This window comes from Coregonus lavaretus (genome assembly GCF_964263955.1).
Source record: "Coregonus lavaretus genome assembly, chromosome: 30".
In the NCBI taxonomy this organism is placed as follows: Eukaryota; Metazoa; Chordata; class Actinopteri; order Salmoniformes; family Salmonidae; genus Coregonus; species Coregonus lavaretus.
The window spans coordinates 19,809,714-19,831,559 of NC_140017.1; the positions used below are offsets into that span (position 1 = coordinate 19,809,714).

A 21,846-nucleotide genomic window follows, 5' to 3' on the forward strand; every position below is an offset into this window, starting at 1 on the left:
GCATATACTTTTTCAAGCGATTGTTAACTATAAACAATCCATACATTGTGAATGTATGTCAGAACAGAGGTGTCATGGCGGCTGCTTTCAGTGCCGCCTGAGTTTTTAGCTTGCAAGGGGTTGGAACCGGTTCAGGGAACAGAACCGAAAACCGGAAAATAATGCATGTCATAACAAGATGCCAAGCGCTTCAAGGCAAGCCTCCTCCTCCACCCTCTCGCAAAATTTTAGTCGCATCTCACGCCCTACAATTGTCTGTCCAATGCATGTAAACAACTATAGCTTGCCCGCTCCATAGCAAGCTGCTATATATGCACTGATTGGTAAAGTAATTTAATGTCGAGTTAAATGTAAAAAAATATAAGAAAAAGAAAGAAAAAAGATTTCAGAGGTTTAAAAAGGAACAGAAACGAACGATATAAGCTGCTACTATTTTGGGTGTTCGAACCGGTTCAGAACTTTATTTTGCTGGTCAGAACTTTATGTTGCTGGTCAGAACAATGGAACTGAACGAAAAAAAAGAATGGTTCTGTTTAGAACAAAACGATTGGAAAATAATGTTGGTTCCAACCCCTGCTGTAAGCACAGTGGGTTGGCAGGTCTAAAGAGAGAGAGAAGCACATTGAGTTTGCAGGTCTAGAGCGAGAGAGAGAAGCACAGTAAGTTGGCAGGTCTAGAGAGCGAGAGAAGAACAGTAAGTTGGCAAGTCTAGAGAGAGAGCGAGAAGCACAGTAAGTTGGCAGGTCTAGAGAGAGAGAGAGAGAGAAGCACAGTAAGTTGGCAGGTCTAGAGAGAGAGAGAAGCACAGTAAGTTGGCAGGTCTAGAGAGAGAGGCACAGTGAGTTGGCAGGTCTAGAGAGAGAGGCACAGTGAGTTGGCAGTTCTAGAGAGAGAGGCACAGTGAGTTGGCAGGTTTAGAGAGAGAGGCACAGTGAGTTGGCAGGTCTAGAGAGAGAGGCACAGTGAGTTGGCAGGTCTAGAGAGAGATGTACAGTAAGTTGGCAGGTCTAGAGAGAGAGGCACGGTGAGTTGGCAGGTTTAGAGAGAGAGGTACAGTAAGTTGGCAGGTCTAGAGAGAGAGGCACAGTGTGTTGGCAGTTCTAGAGAGAGAGGCACAGTGTGTTGGCAGTTCTAGAGAGAGAGGCACAGTGTGTTGGCAGTTCTAGAGAGAGAGGCACAGTGTGTTGGCAGTTCTAGAGAGAGAGGCACAGTGTGTTGGCAGTTCTAGAGAGAGAGGCACAGTGTGTTGGCAGTTCTAGAGAGAGAGGCACAGTGTGTTGGCAGTTCTAGAGAGAGAGGCACAGTGAGTTGGCAGTTCTAGAGAGAGAGGCACAGTGTGTTGGCAGGTCTAGAGAGAGAGGCACAGTGTGTTGGCAGGTCTAGAGAGAGAGGCACAGTGTGTTGGCAGGTCTAGAGAGAGAGGCACAGTGTGTTGGCAGGTCTAGAGAGAGAGGCACAGTGTGTTGGCAGGTCTAGAGAGAGAGGCACAGTGAGTTGGCAGGTCTAGAGAGAGAGGCACAGTGAGTTGGCAGGTCTAGAGAGAGAGGCACAGTGTGTTGGCAGGTCTAGAGAGAGAGGCACAGTGTGTTGGCAGGTCTAGAGAGAGAGGCACAGTGAGTTGGCAGGTCTAGAGAGAGAGGCACAGTGTGTTGGCAGGTCTAGAGAGAGAGGCACAGTGTGTTGGCAGGTCTAGAGAGAGAGGCACAGTGTGTTGGCAGGTCTAGAGAGAGATGCACAGTGAGTTGGCAGGTCTAGAGGGAGAAGCAAAAAGCACAAGAGAAGCATGAGATGACTGCTGTGTGGAACACTTTTTTCTCCTCTAGTACACCAGGTTTTAATGATAGAAACAGAGGAAATATATCTATCTGCTGAATGTAATTGTCCAAATTTCTGTTGTGAGAGAAAGAAAAAGTACAGATTGAAAGTATGTTGCTGTGCAAAAATGTATTGATACCCAATGGATATGGAAGATTCAGTGACTACATGTGAAGCCAATTTGATTGGGATTCATCACCAGTAGCACATTTTTATTTCCTGATGATGGTAGTAAATGGTCATTGTTCCTGTATAGCAACCCTTTAACAGTGGTCATCAGCAAGCCACACCTGTGAATAAACCACTTCCTCAATCTGAGAGCCTGGTCATTGTGCTGTGTCCTTCCAGTGGGAGTACAGTAGGACAATCTGGGATTTACAAACAGCAACCACAGTAGCAGCAATAACAACATCCAGCCAGTAGATGGCAGTATAAGATAATCTGTACCAGATCCAGAAGATAGTAACACAACACACAAACACAATATACATTTCAGCATGTTGAGTTTCAACTATTGAGATACCTTTTAAGTTTATGCGGTTATAGTCAATTTTTTTGTTGTTGAAAATACGAGTAACATACATATACATATTCTATATGCCAGACTATTAGAAAAACATACTACTAGTTATGTTGAAACTCCTATAAAAAATGGAAAATTCAGTCGCATAAGCGCTTGCTTTATTTTTTAAAATTATAAATACAACAAAAAGGAAAACAATTTTATATATTGGCATAAGTTAATGTAAAACAGCTCCAAACAAACAAGGTAAATGCCTCAGAAATTGCAACATACGCAAAAAACAACAGGTAAATACAAATAACTTATAAAATCATATGATATACTTATATCAACAAAATATATTACATACAAATCAACAAAATATTTTACACAAAATCAAAATGCTTTTTTTAAAGCAGTAAGAAACATTGATCAAAAAACAAAATAAAACTGCAGTGCTAATTTCAACACAAATAAAATGCATTTATTTAGCAAAATCCTCCTTACACAAATATTTATGTCAAATATTCAAAAGAAACCCAGTATGTCAAATTCATATTGATGGTTATTATGAACCAAACCAGTAAGATAGATGTTCTATCCTACAGCCACTGTAGCTCTCTGCATGCAGAGCCCCTGGTTCAGCTAGGCTGCTGTCTGTACCATTACAATGCAAACCCAAACTCTTTGCATATTGTGATTTCTTTTTTTCCTTTTCATCTTACTGTTAACACACACATGTGGCATATTTTACATTGTTGCAATAAAACAAAGTTATAATATTTTCTGTTTATTCAAAATAGTTAAGAATAATTTTTGGATGACTATAGCCTGTTCTTGGTTAGGTTAGCTACATGCCCCAACCTCTCATTTAGCCTGGGTACCAGTCTGTTTGTGCTAACATTCCACTCCTTTCCACTACTTGCCATGCCAAACATCATGTCATGTTTGGCATATGACACAGAGTACAATGAGTGGAATGTTAGCACAAAGGTCTGGATTGCAGGCTTTAACAAACTCATGATATTGCTAGTTATTATCCAGTGTTTCTACAACTGACGTCTTGCACTACCTTCCTTATCAATCCATTATCTGGAAATACAAACAATGACGACTAAAGAATTCAGTACTAAACCTGACTAGCCTGTGGTAGTAATTTTAAAAGTATATAAAAGTAATTTTAAATCCTTGCCTTTGTTGAAATATAAATAAAATAGTTACCGAACAAGAAATGGAATGGAAATCATTACAAGGACTGTTATTTCCTGTTGATAATGTGAAACGTGATTAAGAAACAAATTACAATTACAATGGACACATTTCACACGGTAAGTAGAGTTCTGAAATTGCCCTTACAGACATCTAAACACATTATCAAATTAACATAGAACAATTTGTCATTTTTGACACGTACATCGATAGACTACTGTTTGCCATGATGGGAGACCAACTATCAGATATTATTACTAACCAACTAACCCTGCATCCCAAATGGCACACTAATCCCTTTATAGTGCACTCCTTTTGACCAGAGCCCTATGGATCCTGATCAAATGTTGTGCACTATAAAGGGAATAGGATACCATTTGGGACGCATACTAAGATATGATGTGAGAGAGTCATGTCACGGTTTGGAACATAGAATTATGGTTCAACTGTCAAAATGGAGACTAAATGGAGATGTCTTGTTCTTTTCAAATATTTTCTGGAAATAAACTCTTTGCATCATCCTTATATACAAGTGTAGTCCCGTGTAGCTCAGTTGGTAGAGCATGGCGCTTGCAACGCCAGGGTTGTGGGTTCGATTCCCACGGGGGCCAGTATGAGAAAAAAATTAAAATAATGTATGCACTCACTAACTGTAAGTCGCTCTGGATAAGAGCGCCTGCTAAATGACTAAAATGTAAAATGTAATATAACAGTTTAAACTTTTTTCCTAGAAAAGTGTCCCAAGTTTGATATGTATTTGACATACAAATGTTGTATAAATGTAATTAACTGTAGGTTTGTCTTTTTAACAGTTTTTAACAGTTTTAAATATGACTAGTTGAATAAAATCGTACATTCTATATTTTATTTATCATTGTTAAAAGAAACTGTCACTGTAGCACTATAACTGACCTCTTCTTCTAAACTCATCAGTTGAAGTGTTTTTTCTCCAGGTCTTATAACCTATATTTTAACCTGTCTGTCTCTAGGTCTTATGATATACAGTGGGGTCTGAAATTATTGACACCCATGATAAAGATTAGCAATAATTACTGTATAAAATAAATAATTCAAATTCTGAGCTATATTGTATGATAAAAAAATCTATATTATTTTATACTAATACAATTGCTCAGAGAAAGGGATTTTGTTTAACAAGTCATATATTTTTTTATTCTAAGAAATGTAGGGGTAGGGTTGCAAAGGGAGGGTATTCATGGAAACTTTTGGAAGTTTACCAATAAACTACCAGAATTTTGGTATCTTTTAAGGATTTTATGTAATCTATCACAATAAATTTAGTGGCCCTTTTGGCACTTCAGTTTAGCACAGAAGGTCAAAGATCATACCCCCAAGACATGCTTACCTCCCCTGTTATTGGTAATGGTGAGAGGTTAGCATGTCTTGGGGGTATGATCTTTGACCCTCTGTAACTTTCCCAGTCATCATTATTCAGGATTCATTCAGGATTATCTGTAATCGTGGTAGCATCCACATTAATGTAGAAGTGTTTAGAAACATATTATATTCTTATTTACAATACAAGTTACTCCAAAATGACAGAATACACTGTTTACCATTATTTTCTATTGGGCACAAAATAATCTGAAACACAACCAAAATGAACTGCAAATGCATCCAACAAGTTTGATGTAGTCATTGCGTGCTAGGAATATGGCACCAAACACTACACTTTTGACTACTTTATCTAGAAGAATCTTTCCCGATGTCAATAATTTTGACCCATACCTTTGTGAGATAAAAAAAAAAAAACTTGTTAACCAAATCTCTTTCTCTAAGCAATTGTATTAGTATAAAATAATATATCTTTCAAATTTTTGGTGCATATAATTTAGCTCAGTATTTGAGTTATTTATTTTATACAGTCATTATTGTTAATCTTCATCAAGGATGTCAATCATTTTGGACCCCACTGTATTACTACACTGTATTCCTAACCTGGTTAACAGCTTATGGTTAGATAGTTAACCTGTATGGTTAGTTAACATTAGTTAACTCTTATACCGGTAGTTAGTTAACCCTAGTTAACTTGTATAGGTAGTTAACAGCAGTTAACCTGTATAGTTGATTAACAGTAGTGTCCAGGTGTCCTCCAAACCAGCAGCCTTGTCGTACTGCCTCTCTGTAACCCTCAGTATCTGTTCTGGTGTTCGTAGTGCCACCGGTTGAAGTCAATGTTGAACGCCACAATGCTACCGGATGCCATGCCAGTGATGAGAGTCCTGGGGGGGGGGGGGGGGGGGGTCGCACACACACACAATACAGTATTTACATCAACACAATGTACCTCTATATGACCCAGTAATAATTACATGAACTTATTGTAATTTCTTAGTTATTTCCCAAACATGAATCTACTTTAATAACATCAACACAATAGGTGTGTGTGTTTGTCTGTGTGTGTGTGTGTGAGTGAGTGTGTGTGTGTGTGTGTGGTGTGTTTGTCTGTGTATGTATGTGTGTGTGAGTGAGTGTGTGTGTTTGTGTATGTATGTATGTGTGTGTGAGGAAAGTGACGCTTGTGTATTGCTCCAAGGCAAGTGCTTTCAGAACCTTTCACTGCAATTTCGTTGTCTCTATGGCAACTGGTTCTATTTAAAGAAAAGAAAGCTCACTGAACTGCGAACGTTCCGTTTCCCCAAATGTACCCTGACAAGCATGAAACACAAAGGCCCTTTCAGTGTTCTACAGCCTACATACCGCTCTACAACCACAACCACACACACACACACAAGCCATTGATCCTGTATTAGAGGCAACCTGACTAGGAAGACTAACAGGACTAACCTCTGGTCGTGAGAGAGGTCCATGGCGCGGACACCAGCATCACAGCCTGGGTAGATGTAGAGCTGTTTGAAGTCACAGACCTGCCACACCTCCACCACCCCGTTGTCTCCTCCCGTCACCAGGTTCTGTCCATCACTACTCAGCATAATGGCCTAGGGAGCACATCATAATAATTATATAATAATACAAAATAAAAAGAATAATCATAACATCTACCTCAAATCACAGCCTAGGCCCTATGTAGTACACTACTTTAGACATTTAGACCCTAGGCCCTATGTAGTGTACTAGGTTTGAATATTGCTGTCCATCAATGACTCCCAAACAAATTGACTGAGCTTGAGCAATAAAAAACATTATACAGTACAAGTCAAAAGTTTGGACACACCTACTCATTCAAGGGTTTTGGGTGAACGGATGATCTCCACATGTGTAGTTCCCACCGTGACGCATAGAGGAGGAGGTGTGATGGTGTGGGGGTGCTTTGCTGGTGACACTGTCTGTGATTTATTTAGAATTGAAGTCACACTTAACCAGCATGGCTACCACAGCATTCTGCAGCAATACGCCATCCCATCTGGTTTGCGCTTAGTGGGACTATCATTTGTTTTTCAACAGGACAATGACCCAACACACCTCCACGCTGTGTAAGGGCTATTTGAAAAAGGAGAGTGATGGAGTGCTGCATCAGATGACCTGGCCTCCACAATCATCCGACCTCAACCCAATTTAGATGGTTTGGGATGAGTTGGACCGCAGAGTGAAGGAAAAGCAGCCAACAAGTGCTCAGCATATGTGGGAACTCCTTCAAGACTGTTGGAAAAGCATTCCAGGTGAAGCTGGTTGAGAGAATGCCAAGAGTGTGCAAAGCTGTCATCAAGGCAAAGGGTGGCTACTTTGAAGAATCAAAAATATATTTTGATTTGTTTAACACTTTTTTGGTTACTACATGATTCCATATGTGTTATTTCATAGTTTTGATGTCTTCACTATTATTCTACAATGCAGAAAATAGTAAAAAATTAAGAAAAACCCTTGAATGAGTAGGTGTGTCCAAACTTTTGACTGGTACTGTATATTATTATTAATTTGGAGAATGTTCTATAATTCTCTTTCACTTTGAAATTGTGGAGTAGGTTCTGTAGATCGGTAGAACCCCAACTCCCCCCCCCAAATTGAATCCCTTTTTTAAATTGAATTTTAAGACAGTAAAATGTGAAGACTGTGCAAGGCATGTGTTGACTTTCACTAGGCACATACTGTGTCTGTGGGCTTACCCGTGTTGAGTCATTGACCTCCATCTGAGCCAGTAATTTTCCGTTGATGCTGAAGTTACAGAAGCGTCCTCTCTCGTAGCAGATGATACAGTGGCCCTCGCTAGACACAGATATGAGGCGGGGACACAGGCAGTTATCTGGGCCTTCCAGGGCCCGCAGCAGATCCCCTGTTATAGTGTGGACCAGACACGGACCCTCTGGAGGGAGAGCAAGATAGAGTTACACACTAACACGCACGGACGCATGGTTGCATGCACACACACTATTTTAAGAATGTTACTCAACATTCCACTCCTAACTAAGATATGTCAATTATGTACTGTGGCATGTGACATTCCAGTCCTATCAGCCAACTCACATACCATAACCATTACCATCACCTTACCAGAACCATGTACCATAACTAATAGCTATGACTATATCCATTCTGATCCTAGCTGAAAAGAGAGAGAGTCTGTTCTCAGAGCCAGCTGATGATGACAGAAATGCCCAGGATGCTGATTTACCAGCTCTGATTCACATCTTTGACAGCTCTGTTTGCTGTCTGTCCATTGCTTTGTGTATAGTTATGTTATTTAAATACTGTGACTTCGAATTTATAGTACTTATTTTCTATAGTGCCTTGGGTGCGAGAAAAGCACTTTATAAACAAGATGAATTATTATTATTAGATGAAGGAGATTTAACTTTAGTACAGTACACTACTTTGGACCAGAGTCCTTGGACCCTGGTCAAAATAAGTGCACTACACAGGAAATAGAGGACTCAGGCTGTCTTTGCTGACCTTTGGCTCCACTGATGACCAGTCCCAGCTCGGCACACACAGAGACACACACCACCTCATGGTCATGGCCGGTCAGCACAGCTCGCGGTGCCGGGTAGTCACCTGGAACACAACACAACAGTTGGGTTTTATTAATAACAACATACAATGGCTTGGGATTGTTGCAACAGAGTGCACTTAACTGGAGGATGCACTTATCAGGAGCAACTGAAAATAATTTAATGAACTAAGAACTGACTGAGCTAAGAGCACTTATCGGGACTCATATGTGTTGTTATGTTGATAAATAACGGACCACAGTCATGGTGAGAGTGACACCCACCCAGCTGCTGCCAGCGAGGCCCTGGTTAATTGTCATTTAAATGTTGTGACGACAGATCACCCCCTTCCCCAACCACCCTCCCCTCACACTGTCCCATGATTGATGACAGCTGGGGGAGAGGTTAATGAGGGGAGGTCCTGGACACCTGGAGTCTCTCCCCTTCTCATCCCTCTCTCCTCTCCTCTCCTCTATTCCCTTTCACCCCTCTCTCCTCTCACCCCCACTTTCCTCTCCTCTCCTCCCTCTCTCTCTCCTCTCATCCCTCTTTCCTCTCCTCTCCTCCCCTCTCCTCCTTTTCACCCCTCTCTCTTCTCCAGTCCCTTAGAGAGTAGGACCAGAGCAGACCTGGCAGTCCCAGGACAGCGGTGAGGTGGCTGATGGGACATGTGTCAAAGAAGGCCTCCAGAGAGACCACAGACTCATCCAGCTCACCTGCCCTATAAAAGATTCAATCAGCCCCCCCCAACCCCTAGGGACACCTCAGCCAGACAACACAACCACCCCACCCCTACCTCCCCACACTGCCTCACATTTCAGTGGTATGGGCCGAGTTGGGCCTGAGAGGCAGAGGGTATTGAGCTGAAAGTAATTTGAATGATTAGGGGCCTCATTTAAATGCGTACATTTCTCCATAAATTCTGGCATATGTGGAGATTCTAGGATTTGCGTGAGCAACTAATTATTGGGATTGATCAAACTGTCATATGCAAAATATATGAATTTTTTTCATTGATAAATCAGAGCCATACTATATTTGTGAGCTCTCGAATGTGCGTTACAACCTTACCTGGTAAACGTCCTCCATTCACCTTTTTTGGTAATAAAAACGCCCTCATTTGCTGTATGATTTGGAGATGTTGGAACTGGGTCATGACTCATAACAGTTTCTAAAAGAAAGTGCAATGGCAAATATGATCACATTTATGTAGAGGTGTGGGCAGAATGTTTTAATCTTTTCAGTTACTTTTTTTTACCAAAAATGCATCCCGCCTATAGCGACTGCCAAACACTGGCAGCACATTCTACGTTTGATTTATTCAAACAATATAAAAGTAAATGCTGGAGCACACTTCTATGAAAAAAAAGATATATGTTTGTTTATCTCCTGCCTTGGTATAGGCTCTGGATTTAAATAGACTATGATGTCACGCTCCTATCGCACAGCAATACTGTAGCCTACCCATACTGTCAAATTTAAATAGGCTACCAGTCTATTTACTTTGGAGCATGTTTGGCTATTAAATGAGCAATGGATAAATGGTAGCCTAATATTTGTTGTGTAGCGTGAATAAACCAGTCATGTCAGAAATGGAGATACATGTCCTGTAATATGATTATTACAGTGCATACGGAAAGTATTCAGACCCCTTGACTTTTTCCACATTTTGTTACGTTACAGCCTTATTCTAAAATTGATTAAATTGCTATTTCCCCCTCATCAATCTAAACACAATACCCCATAATGACAAAGCAAAAACAGGTTTTTAGAATTTTATTTGAAAATTTATAAAATATGTATTACATTTACATAAGTATTCAGACCCTTTACTCAGTACTTTGTTGAAGCACCATTGGCAGCGATTACAGCCTAGAGTCTTCTTGGGTATGACACTACACACTTGGCACACCTGTATTTGGGGAGTTTCTCCCATTCTTCTCTGCAGATCCTCTCAATCGCTGTCAGGTTGGATAGGGAGCGTCGCTGCACAGCTATATTCAGGTCTCTCCAGAGATGTTTGATTGGGTTCAAGTCCGGGCTTTGGCTGGGCCACTCAAGGACATTCAGAGACTTGTCCCGAAGCCACTCCTGCATTGTCTTGGCTGTGTGCTTAGGGTCGTTGTCCTGTTGGAAGGTGCACCTTCGCCCCAGTCTGAGATCCTGAGCGCTCGGGAGCAGGTTTTCATCAAGGATTTCTCTGTGCTTTGCTCCGTTCATCTTTCCCTCGATCCTGACTAGTCTCCCAGTCCCTGCTGCTGAAAAACATCCCCACAGCATGATGCTGCCACCACCATGCTTCACCTTAGGGATGGTGCCAGGTTTCTTCCAGATGTGACGCTTGGCATTCAGGCCAGAGAATCTTGTCTCTCATGGTCTGAGAGTCTTTAGGTGCCTTTTGGCAAACTCCAAGCGGGCTGTCATGTGCCTTTTACTGAGGAGTGGCTTCCGTCTGGCCACTCTACCATAAAGGCCTGATCGGTGGAGTGCTGCAGAGATGGTTGTCATTCTCGAAGGTTCTCCCATCTCCACTGAGGAACTCTGGAGCTCTGTCAGAGTGACCATCGGGTTCTTGGTAACCTCTCTGACCAAGGCCCTTCTCCCCTGATTTCTCAGTTTGGCAGTCAGCTCTAGGAAGAGTCTTGGTGGTTCCAAACTTCTTCCATTTAAGAATGATGGATGCCACTGTTCTTGGGGACCTTCAACGCTGCAGACATTTTTTGGTACCCTACCCCAGATCTGTGCCTCAACACAATCCTGTCTCGGAGCTCTACGGACAATTCCTTCAACCTCATGGCTTGGTTTTTGCTCTGACATGTACTGTCTACTGTGGGACCTTATATAGACAGGTGTGTGCCTTTCCAAATCATGTCCAATCAATTTACTTTACCACAGGTGGACTCCAATCAAGTTGTAGAAACATCTCAAGGATGATCAATGGAAACAGGATGCACCTAAGCTCAATTTCGAGTCTCATAACAAAGGGTCTGAATACTTAAGTAAATAAGGTATTATTATTTTTTTTAAATACATTTGCTAAAAATTCTACAAACCTGTTTTCACTTAGTCATTGTGGGGTATTGTATGTAGATTGATGATTATTTCTATTTATTTAATCAATTTTAGAATAAGGCTTTAACGTAACAAAATGTAGAAAAAGTCAAGGGGTCTGAATACTTTCCGAATGCACTGTATGATAAAAGTAAAATAAACACATTAGTCTACATGCTGCTATGCGATCTCCTTACCAATGGTAAATGCATTTGTTTTATAATCAGGCCTTTGTTTCAATGTTTTTATTAGCCTACCATTATTATAATTCCTGTTCATCAAACACCTCAATTTTCCTCAAAATAACAATATTTGCTTGCAATACAGTTGATCAACCACTATATGTTATGTATATTCATGGTCTGAGATTTGCGTGGATACGCAAACTTTCCCGTCAAGTTCAAAATTGATAAAAACCAACCTTCACAGGAAAACTGGTGCACGCAAGGTTTAGAGTATTTTCTGTGTGCACGCACTTTTGATAAATGAGGCCCCAGGTGTTTAGGACAGACTCAGGCTGATGTAGTTGCAACACTGGAGGGCACTGTTCTCTCCCTGCTGCGGGTTACATCATCTTCAAATTTGTCAAATATAATACTCTCCTAACTATTAATTTCTACAGCCACTAGAGTGCTGTGCACTGAAGTCTGGCAAACAGTATTATCTTTAATCTTAAAATTGTATCATAACTGATAATGATTAACTGCTTTATAAATAATACAACTAAATAGATAATATATCTACTGAAGACTACTATGTGTTTCATCTATAGTGATGAACAGCTTAAAGGAAAACTCCACCTAAAAACTATATTTTGGTATTTGTTTCATTAGTCCATTGTTGACATAGTTCCAAAATGTTTTGCTTGTCAGCAATCAAGTTTTCAAGATATGTAACTTTCAAAATACAGAAATCAAATAAAATGTTATTTGTCACATGCGCCGAATACAACAAGTGTAGACCTTACCGTGAAATGCTTACTTACAAGCCCTTTACCAACAATGCAGTTCAAGAAAGAGTTAAGAAAATATTTACTAAATATCATCCCCATATGATGCGTTTTGCATCATATGATGCTGCGTTTTGCATCATATGATGATTTATGTATTTTGAAAGTTACATGTCTTGAAAACTTGATTGCTGACAAGCAAAACTTTTTGGGACTATGTCAACAATGGACTAATGAAACAAATACAAAAATATAGTTTTTTGGTGTAATTTTCCTTCACTGAGAAAACTGATATCAAACAACCTGGTTTGATTGATATGGAATGTGAATAGTTGAAGTTCTCTCCATAGAAGTAACCTTCCTTTGCTAGGGAAGGTGCACAGTACAGAAAGCGGTGTATGTGTGTTCTCCTGCAGTACAGTGCCGTGACCCCCTCTACTAATTGGAACAAACCAAGCTGAAATTCTTAATTAGCTTCAGTGAAGATAGTGAGAAAGCCTCAACCACAGCCCCATGTGACACCAGTTCATGCACAGTACACACAAACACAGTATACTTACGAACACGCACTTGCACTTACACACACACATTCTCACTGTTATTATGTCCAGTCATACAAATGGTGAAGTGGGTGTTTTGAACACAGATAATCAGTGAGTATGATGAACTAAGTGAGAAGAGCAGCAGAAATCAAATCACACTGAATAGCAAGACATCTGGAGTATTTTACTGGAAAGCAACACACACACATATAGGTGCATATACAGTAGATGCTCCTCCCTGTCAGGGCCAGCGTTATGGGCGGGGCCTAGGGGCCCTGGCCCGCCGTACCTTACCTCCTTGCCCGTCCAAATAAAATGTTGAAATATTGATAATTTATTTGACCGACACGCGCGACGACAGAAAGACGCATCAATCTCAGATATAGCATCCGAGTGAGCGAAACAGCGCCCCTCTGTCTCCATATATGTAGACCATGTATCTGATGCTGTCTGGACGAAAGGAGTATGGCATGTTATACTTTTTCTGGACAGACAGCATCAGATACATGGGCTACATTTAGTAAGACAGAGCCGCGCTGTTTCGCTCGCTAGTTTTACCAGAGAGGAAGAGGCGAAGCGAGAGAGCTCACTCTCGCCAAAATCTGTCCTGAATAAGCCTAATGCGTTTCTATGGGCATAATATGCAGACCTAAACTTGTCGCCTGCATTCCTGCCTTTGGGACAACGACTCGCATTGTTAAGGCAGAGACATGAGCATCTCGTCATTATATACAGATCTCTGGTTTCAGCCACTTGCAAATTAGAAAGGAAAGTTGTCGGGTGCGCTGTTCGGATGCTGGATTGCCCTAAAGTAAATTTATGTTTTGCCATAATTATATAATTACTCCTGTTTAAATAAAATAATTCAAAATACTTTACCAGAGAGCATGACTTAGTCACAGAGGAGCATTAGCTTCTTTAAAAAAAGAATAGCCTATGCTTATTTGGAAGCCAGCAATTAGGGCAGCACGCGTGGCAATAGGCCTAGCTGATTACTGAGTTGCGGCTGTCATTGAAAAGCATCTAAAATGTGTGAAGATAATGTGTCTTGAGTATCATTTTTTATGTTGAGACAAGAAGAAGGCGAAGATATGGGCGTCTCTTCAGAATGCATGCACTCAACTCTCCAGAATGTGCTCCGCTGTTTCCTGCCAATTCTTGCACATTCATTGTTCATTGTGTGAATTGTTTGCCCTTTGATTGTTTATTTTTTATCAATTCCTCATTAAATATGTAACCAGTAGGCCTAGTAAATGTACTGTTAATCCCCGTCATTTGGTTACATACATTTCTGTTAACGCATGTGTTACAGTAATTTTTCGTTCTCATTATCGGAGTGGAAACGTTGTTTGCAGAGTTCACAACTTGCTACACTTGTGAGAAACAAGTTTTGGGTTATTTCATAACCAATGGGAGTTTTTCATTGTCTTTTGTTTGGAGTGCTCCATGTGAGCAATGAGTATATGTGTGGTTTCTCTGTTCTCATAACGTTGCAGGAGAGCGCGTGCCTGAGCACGCCAACCTGCTGAGTTGATACAACGTTGCACTTCACTAGTGAAAACTCAAGTCAAGACAGATAGAAAGGGAGTTAGACGGGCAGAGTAGAAAGATTATTGCAATCAGGATATTTTCTACCGTTTTTTATTTGTCAGCTTTAGGCCTGTGTATTTTACTTAGTTGATGATGGAAGTTATTGGCCTAGTGCTGCATTGGCTATAGGCTATCTCTGAGTTCCATGCTCTAATTTCTTTAGACACCAATGGATAACAGTGTATCAATGTGTCCATATGGCAAAGGCTGGTGCTCTTGCATTAGTTGCATTTTTACTTTTAGATTTTTATTCATTTAATTCAGACTTTTATGATTAACCAAATGACAATAATTTTGAGAAACGAAAACGTTATTATTGAAGTGAAGGTGTTCCACGAAAATGCGCATATAAAAATAATATAACACGCAGACATGTAGAACTAGTAGGATAAATTGTAAGCTTCAGCAAACTTGAAACTCACGAGCTGCCTATGGTCTTTACTATAACACACATTAACAACATTTTGAGAAAAAAACGGTCAGCCTATAGAAATCAAATGCTGTCCAACTGATTCGTTCTGGCACCAGCCATGCTCCCTGTCTCTGTCCATTATTCGATAACAAGAGTGGAAACCAGGAGTTTCACTGCTGATCAAAGAATGCTGCTTTTAATATAATCATCTACCTTTATAAACCCCAGCTCCACTATGAGGTGCTGTAATTCATTTGAGCTGATATGAAGAGCTTCCTCTCTCTACCCTTGGACAGATGGCAGATACTGGCGTCTTTATGGGCTAGTATCATGGGCAGGACTGTTACACTGTGTGTGTGTGTGTGTGTGTCTCTGTCTGTCTGTGTGTGTGTGTGTGTGTGTGTGTGTGTGTGTGTGTGTGTGTGTGTGTGTGTGTGCGCGTGCGTGCGCATGTGAGTGTGTGTTCTGACTTACTGTTGTTGGGGTTGTCTCCTATGATGTGGTGTCGTCCGCTCCAGTACCACAGTAGCAGTGTATCGTCTCTGGACCCTGACACGATGTAGCAGTCTCCCCCGATGTAGCTCTCTGACCTGGCCAGACACGTCACCACGTCCCAGTGGCCGAACACTATCTGGGTTAGCTTACCTGCAGCACAGACACAGTATTATGATATAAACCAATGTGTGTAGGCCTACTGTGTGGAAGTAGTACAGCATAATATACTAGTAGTATAGTATTACAGTAGTATAGTATTACAGTAGTATAGTAGTAGTATTATGGTGGTACTATAGTAGTAGTACCATGGTAGTTAGTATTACCTGTCTCGGTGGAGTAGACTCTGAAGCTCTTGTCCCAGAAGCCACAGACCAGGATGTAGCGGTTGTCGGCGGTAACCACGAAGCAGTGTGTGTTGATCTGGATGCTCTGATCCACCAGGTCTGTGATCTGACGCTTGTTACTCCCAGAGTTGTTGGCTACACACACACACACAGAGGGATAACTTAGTTAGTATTCAGTACAATGGTCTGGCCTGTCCTCAGGGTAACACTCACCAATCAGAGGGTCCATCTCTATGGGCAGGTGGTGGGCCTGTTCCAGGGAGTAACCTGGCGCTCCTCTCAAACCTAGAAACACACACACACATACATTAAACATGTATATCACGCACGCACACATGCGTGCACACACACACACATACACACACACACACACACACACACACACACACACACCTGCTCCATGGTCAGAGGTTGGTTCATGAAGGTTTCCATGAAGCTTATTGATTTCAGTTTCTGACTGTCAGGCTGAGTAGAGCTATGATCCCCTGGAGGGTGACTGGAGGGCAGAAACACAACAGCATGCTGGGAATATGAAGCCCTTAGTATTCTGCTCATTATTGTTGGAACCCAGAACACTTTTCTTCTCTCCAACAGAAAAACATTGGAGCTGCAGCTGTGGTCATTAACGACAGAATGTAAGGCTCCACTCTGGTCCTCAACTCGGTGTGTGTGCGTGTGTGTGTGTGATGAGTGTGTGCTCCGGTGATAGATGTGGAAGTGTGAGGAGAATGTGGTGCAGTCACAGCCTAATTTCCCAGTAAGCTTTGCAGTGACGCTTGACCCTGAGTTGAGTTTGGTTTCTGAGAAGTGTGTAGGTGTGTGTGTGTTTGCGTTTGTGTGTGCATATATGTGTGTATGTGTTTGTGCGCCTGCGTGCGTGTGTGTGTGTGTGTTCCTTGGAGTGTTGGTGGGTAGTGTTGTTCACACATGCCTGAGGACCAACATGTGGAAGCACTCAGACTCTCTTCACCTGACCAAGGGGTGTAGCTGTGTGGGTAGATATGATGCAGTGGTAAGGCACTGGTCAAATGAAGTGGACTATACAGGGATTCGGGTGCAATTAGGGATGCAACCATGAATGACTGTGGAGATGGCGCTGACAAACTCTAGTTTGTCCAGACCCAGGCTGCTCCAGACCCAGGCTGCTCCGGACCCAGGCTGCTCCGGACCCAGGCTGCTCCAGACCCAGGCTGCTCCAGACCCAGGCTGCTCCAGACCCAGGCTGCTCCAGACCGAGTCTGCTACAGACCCAGGCTGCTCCAGACCCAGGCTGCTCCAGACCCAGGCTGCTCCAGACCCAGGCTGCTCCAGACCGAGTCTGCTACAGACCTAGGCTGCTCCAGACCCAGGCTGCTCCAGACCCAGGCTGCTCCAGACCCAGTCTGCTACAGACCCAGGCTGCTACAGACCTGAACAGGTTGGTATGGAGGGGTTTTACAGGGCCCCTGCTGTGGTAGGTAGCACGTGGTGGAACACGCAATTCGTTTTACAAGAGCATGTGTGTTCTGGCCTGTGAGTGTGTGTGTGTGTGCATATGTGTGTTCTGCCCTGTGTTTGCTGGCCTCTGTGTGTAGTCCACTCACCGACAGTGTTGTGCCAGCGGTTGACAGCGAACAGTCTGCTGCAGGTGACGGTGACAGCGGCAGGTACAGAGAGGTGTGGCAGGGTGTTGGCTGCTACGTGGGTCACTGGGGAGTTGGAAGGGAACTTCAACACCATGATCACATCCTGCTGCATCTGGTCCTTAAACATCAGAGGGCTCTGGGGAAGGAAACACTATTGAGTAGAAGAGAGAAGAAGAGAAGGAGTGTGGAGGGTGGAGGATGGAGGAGGATGAGGAGAGAGAAGGGGACAGAATGGAGATGTAATTAGTGTGGAGGTAAAACAGGGTTCAGACACAGGAGCTGCATGTACATGGTGGAGGAGGAGGAGGGAAGAGAGGAGGGGAGAGAGGGTAGGGAGGAGGAGGAAGAGGAGGAGGGGAGAGGGTAGGGAGGAGGAGGAAGAGGAGGAGGGGAGAGGGTAGGGAGGAGGAGGAAGAGGAGGAGGGGAGAGGGTAGGGAGGAGGAGGAAGAGGAGGAGGGGAGGGGAGAGGGTAGGGAGGAGGACAGGAGGGAGGAGGAGGAGGAGGGGAGGGAGGGAGGGAGGGAGGGAGGGCATGAGGGAGGAAGAGGAGGAGGACAGGAAGGAGGAGGAGGAGGGGAGGTAGGAGGAAGGGAGGAGGAGGAGGGGGAGGAGAGGTGGGGAGGAGATGGGGAGGAAGGAAGGAGAAGAGGACCCCCCTGACAGTCTGGTGGTCAGTCAGACAAACAGACATACTGTACATATAGACATACATGCAGACACATACACATACACAAATACAGACAGACAAGGGTTAGAAACATGAGATGGAGCTGTTGTACATGTCAGATGGTTAGTACATGAAACATCAGGGTTGTCCATCCATATGCATGTATCTTAACTTGCAAGCACAGTCAGGGCAACATTTTCCTAGTGCTAAATAATGTAGGTAATTTTTGCACTTTGCACAATTCTTTTGCACTAGGAAAATGTGGCCCTCAGTTTAGTTGACTGTATGGGGATAGCAAAAAGGACTAAACCAACAACACCTCAGACAGCAGCTGACTGCTGTGGTAGAACTGGGCCAGTAGGGGGCACTCTTCCCTCTGCTCTACACAATAGACACATCAATTCCTCATTCAATGGAGCCATGGGAAATATGTTGGTAGTAGTTATTTTATGGTACTGAGTAAGGAATTGGTATTGTTATGGTTTTGATATTTAATGGTGAAAATGTTTGTAAAATCTAAATGTATTGTCTGTGTTGACTTCTGATGCTTTCATTGCACATTTCTACTTTTTAGTGCTGGTGCTTGCAACCTGCTTGAATACAGACATACATGAGAGTTGAAATGGGGAGTGGGTACAACGAGTGGAGAACATGGTAGAGAAGAGAGCATAGAGAAACCTACTGACAACAATTTCTCTCTCCCACCATGGAGAGATGGGACTGCCACACACACCACAAACACACCATGCAAACACACACACACGAATGCACAGACACACTTGCACGGACACACACACACGCACACAGATAGACAGAGATGCCGTGGAGAGACATTTTCCAGCATGTCGTGTGTCTCACCAGGTGCATGGCCGAACTGCGAGGTGGATGTGGCTCGATGAGCAACTGAGACGGAGTCTGTCCAACAATCAGAATCTGCTGCTCCATCGCCTGAGGAGAGAGGAGAGAGAGAGGGAGAGCGAGCAGGAAGGTGGGGGTGAGAGCGAGAGAGAGGGAGATAGTATAAAAAGAGAGTGAAGAGAGCAGGGAGAGACAGCGATAGAGAGGGAGCGAGAAGGGGAGAGCAGGGGAGAGACAGAAATAGAGAGGGAGAGAGAGAGAGGGGGAGAGCAGGGGAGAGACAGAAATAGAGAGGGAGAGAGAGAGAGGGGGAGAGCCGGGGAGAGACAGAAATAGAGAGGGAGAGAGAGGGGGAGAGTAGGGGAGAGACAGAAATAGAGAGGGAGAGAGAGGGGGAGAGCAGGGGAGAGATAGAAATAGAGAGGGAGAGAGGGGAGAGCAGGGGAGAGAGAAATAGAGAGAGAGAGAGAGGGGGAGAGCAGGGGAGAGACAGCAATAGAGAGGGAGAGAGAGGGGGAGAGCAGGGGAGAGACAGCGTTAGAGAGGGAGAGAGAGGGGGAGAGCAGGGGAGAGACAGCAATAGAGAGGGAGAGAGAGGGGGAGAGCAGGGGAGAGACAGCGTTAGAGAGGGAGAGAGAGGGGGAGAGCAGGGGAGAGACAGCAATAGAGAGGGAGAGAGAGGGGGAGAGCAGGGAGAGAGCAATAGAGAGGGAGAGAGAGGGGGAGAAGGTAGACAGAGATGGAGAAAGGGGGAGGAGAGAGAGGAGAGAGATGAGAAAGAGAGACTCCTGTCACTATCAATATTCATCAAAGTGATGGGTCAATGCGTTAGTTGACAATGCAAGCAGATCCTAACTCAGCCGTGCCTCCGAGGAGGGGCGTAGATAGAGGAGAGGGGTGCATTCCCAATCCGCCTGGGTCCTCACCCTCCCCCCTTCCTCCCCGTTTCCTCCCCCCACAGCCTGCAGAGTCATCCAAGTGTTAGTATGGAAGAGACAACCCTTTCCCTATTAACATGCTTCAGTTAACCATTCCCATCCCCAGCCCGGGACCCTCCACACTAACGCTAACCTGGACTGACGTGATGCTAGGACTGCAGCAGGCCCCACGTACATGTTATTGTGCCTGGAACAAAGGCAGAGAGCAAACACACACACACATGCACGCACACACAAAACACACATAGTACTAGACAGTACACACCACTCAGTATCTACAGCTTCCATTGGCAACCACATGCCAGAGTGGGAGCAATGTGTTCTGGGTAGAAGGCGATTCTTAGCCAGGACCGTCTACCCACAATCCCCGGGTCACTTCCCATTATGCATAGCACCAGAGAGGTGAGGCCCCCTGGTCAGTTGAACATCGTGGAACACCAGTGGATGTTTCCTGTGAGTCATCGGGCGGCGAGCACATTTGGCAACCATTATCAGTCAGTGGTTCTTTACTACGCAGTCCGTCAAGTAATAACCTAGTCCCATTATAGCTATTTTAGGTGAGGGCTGGGGTGAGGGTCACCAAGTCTGTTCACATAACGAAATCTGATCCAGAGATCTGAAAGAACCAGAGGGCCATGTGGAAGACATCAGCCTATTTTCTGACCATTCATTCTATTCCAGAACACAGAAGAAAAAATGTACGGAAGAATTCCTTGACTGTGTACAACTGCTCTATTTCTACAGTCAAAGAACGAGTGTGAGCAGAAAGAGCAGAGAGAGAGGGAAAGAAAAATAGCAGAAAGCAGAGAGAGAGAGAGAGCGAGAGCGAGAGAGAGAGAGAGAGAGATTGAAGGTTATCTGAAGTGCATGTTTTCTCCCGACCATCACAACAACATGCCAATAGCTCTAATCCTCTCTGCGGTCGGTGTGTCAGAAATTCACCTGTATCTCAAACAGCCATCTAGAAGACTTAACAGGCAGTTCATTCATTTACGGCCCGCCAGCTTTAAGGCCCTGCCTGTCATTTGGCTGATAAGTGACACGTATTGCATAACTATCTGCTGATGTAGCTCCCAGCAACAACCAACCTGCCTGGATGAACACACAGGTGATATCAGCAGCTATCCCCTGGCCTGTGGGGCAGACAGATGGACAGACGGGTGGGCAGGGGGATGAACAACAGACAGACAGGTATAGTGCGTGGTATAGTACTGACTCATCGTACCTGGGAAGTGGGAACTAACTAACACCTGTTCGCCAGGTATGCATCACCTTTCAACAACATTGAATAAATGCTCCACACACCAAATCAACACGGATTGGTCATACTAATAGATGGTGTTTTTCTGTGTAGTTGAGATCAGACTTTTCCTCTGGAAGTGTGATGACTGTAGTTCTTAATTATCACATGATTAAATTCTAAAGGATCTATAAGAAACATTGAAGCACAAACGTTAACCACACAAAGCCAAAAAATATGTTTTGAATTCCATCCTTTCTTACACTATTAAAACCTTGTTGTGAGGTTATGAAGTTAACATTTCCCATTGTCATTGGAACAATGTAAGTGAGTTGAGCCAGTGTGGATTGGCTGTGGGTAATCCTTTCACCACAGACAGAGGTTAGCCTGAATGACTGTCTTTGAGTTAACATGTCAACTACTGTATGTAGAAGTACATCGGCTTGTCTCTAACAATGTTGTCACAACCACAGCTACCATCACCAGTAATCTGTATCTTTTAAGTTATGTATAGCTTATCAAGGGATTTTCTTACAGTTGAGGTCAACTATGTAAACACTAGCATGCCAGCGCTGCTACTATAGCAAGGTGACTGCAGTAAGCATTAATGAAAGCAGCTTCAAAGTTTCTGTCATTACAAGAACACCTTCATTGGTCTAGCACACATCCCCCATGTTGTTTGTCCCTTCAATAGGCAGTAA

General features: G+C 43.4%; 1 protein-coding gene across 1 annotated transcript in view; it reads right to left on the reverse strand.

The window, feature by feature from the left end:
- Positions 1-5,678: 5,678 nt before the first annotated feature.
- Positions 5,679-21,846, reverse strand: part of LOC311106151 (neurobeachin-like) — a gene marked incomplete at both ends in the record, with an annotated part of 290,049 nt that continues 273,881 nt past the window's right edge. Inside the window, 9 exons of the mRNA XM_084148480.1 lie at positions 5,679-5,769; positions 6,335-6,486; positions 7,612-7,808; positions 8,396-8,497; positions 15,452-15,622; positions 15,796-15,951; positions 16,030-16,101; positions 17,400-17,592; positions 18,968-19,057. Of these exons, the coding sequence (XP_084004606.1) occupies positions 5,679-5,769; positions 6,335-6,486; positions 7,612-7,808; positions 8,396-8,497; positions 15,452-15,622; positions 15,796-15,951; positions 16,030-16,101; positions 17,400-17,592; positions 18,968-19,057 (1,224 nt within the window). The remainder of the gene's footprint in view (positions 5,770-6,334; positions 6,487-7,611; positions 7,809-8,395; positions 8,498-15,451; positions 15,623-15,795; positions 15,952-16,029; positions 16,102-17,399; positions 17,593-18,967; positions 19,058-21,846) is intronic.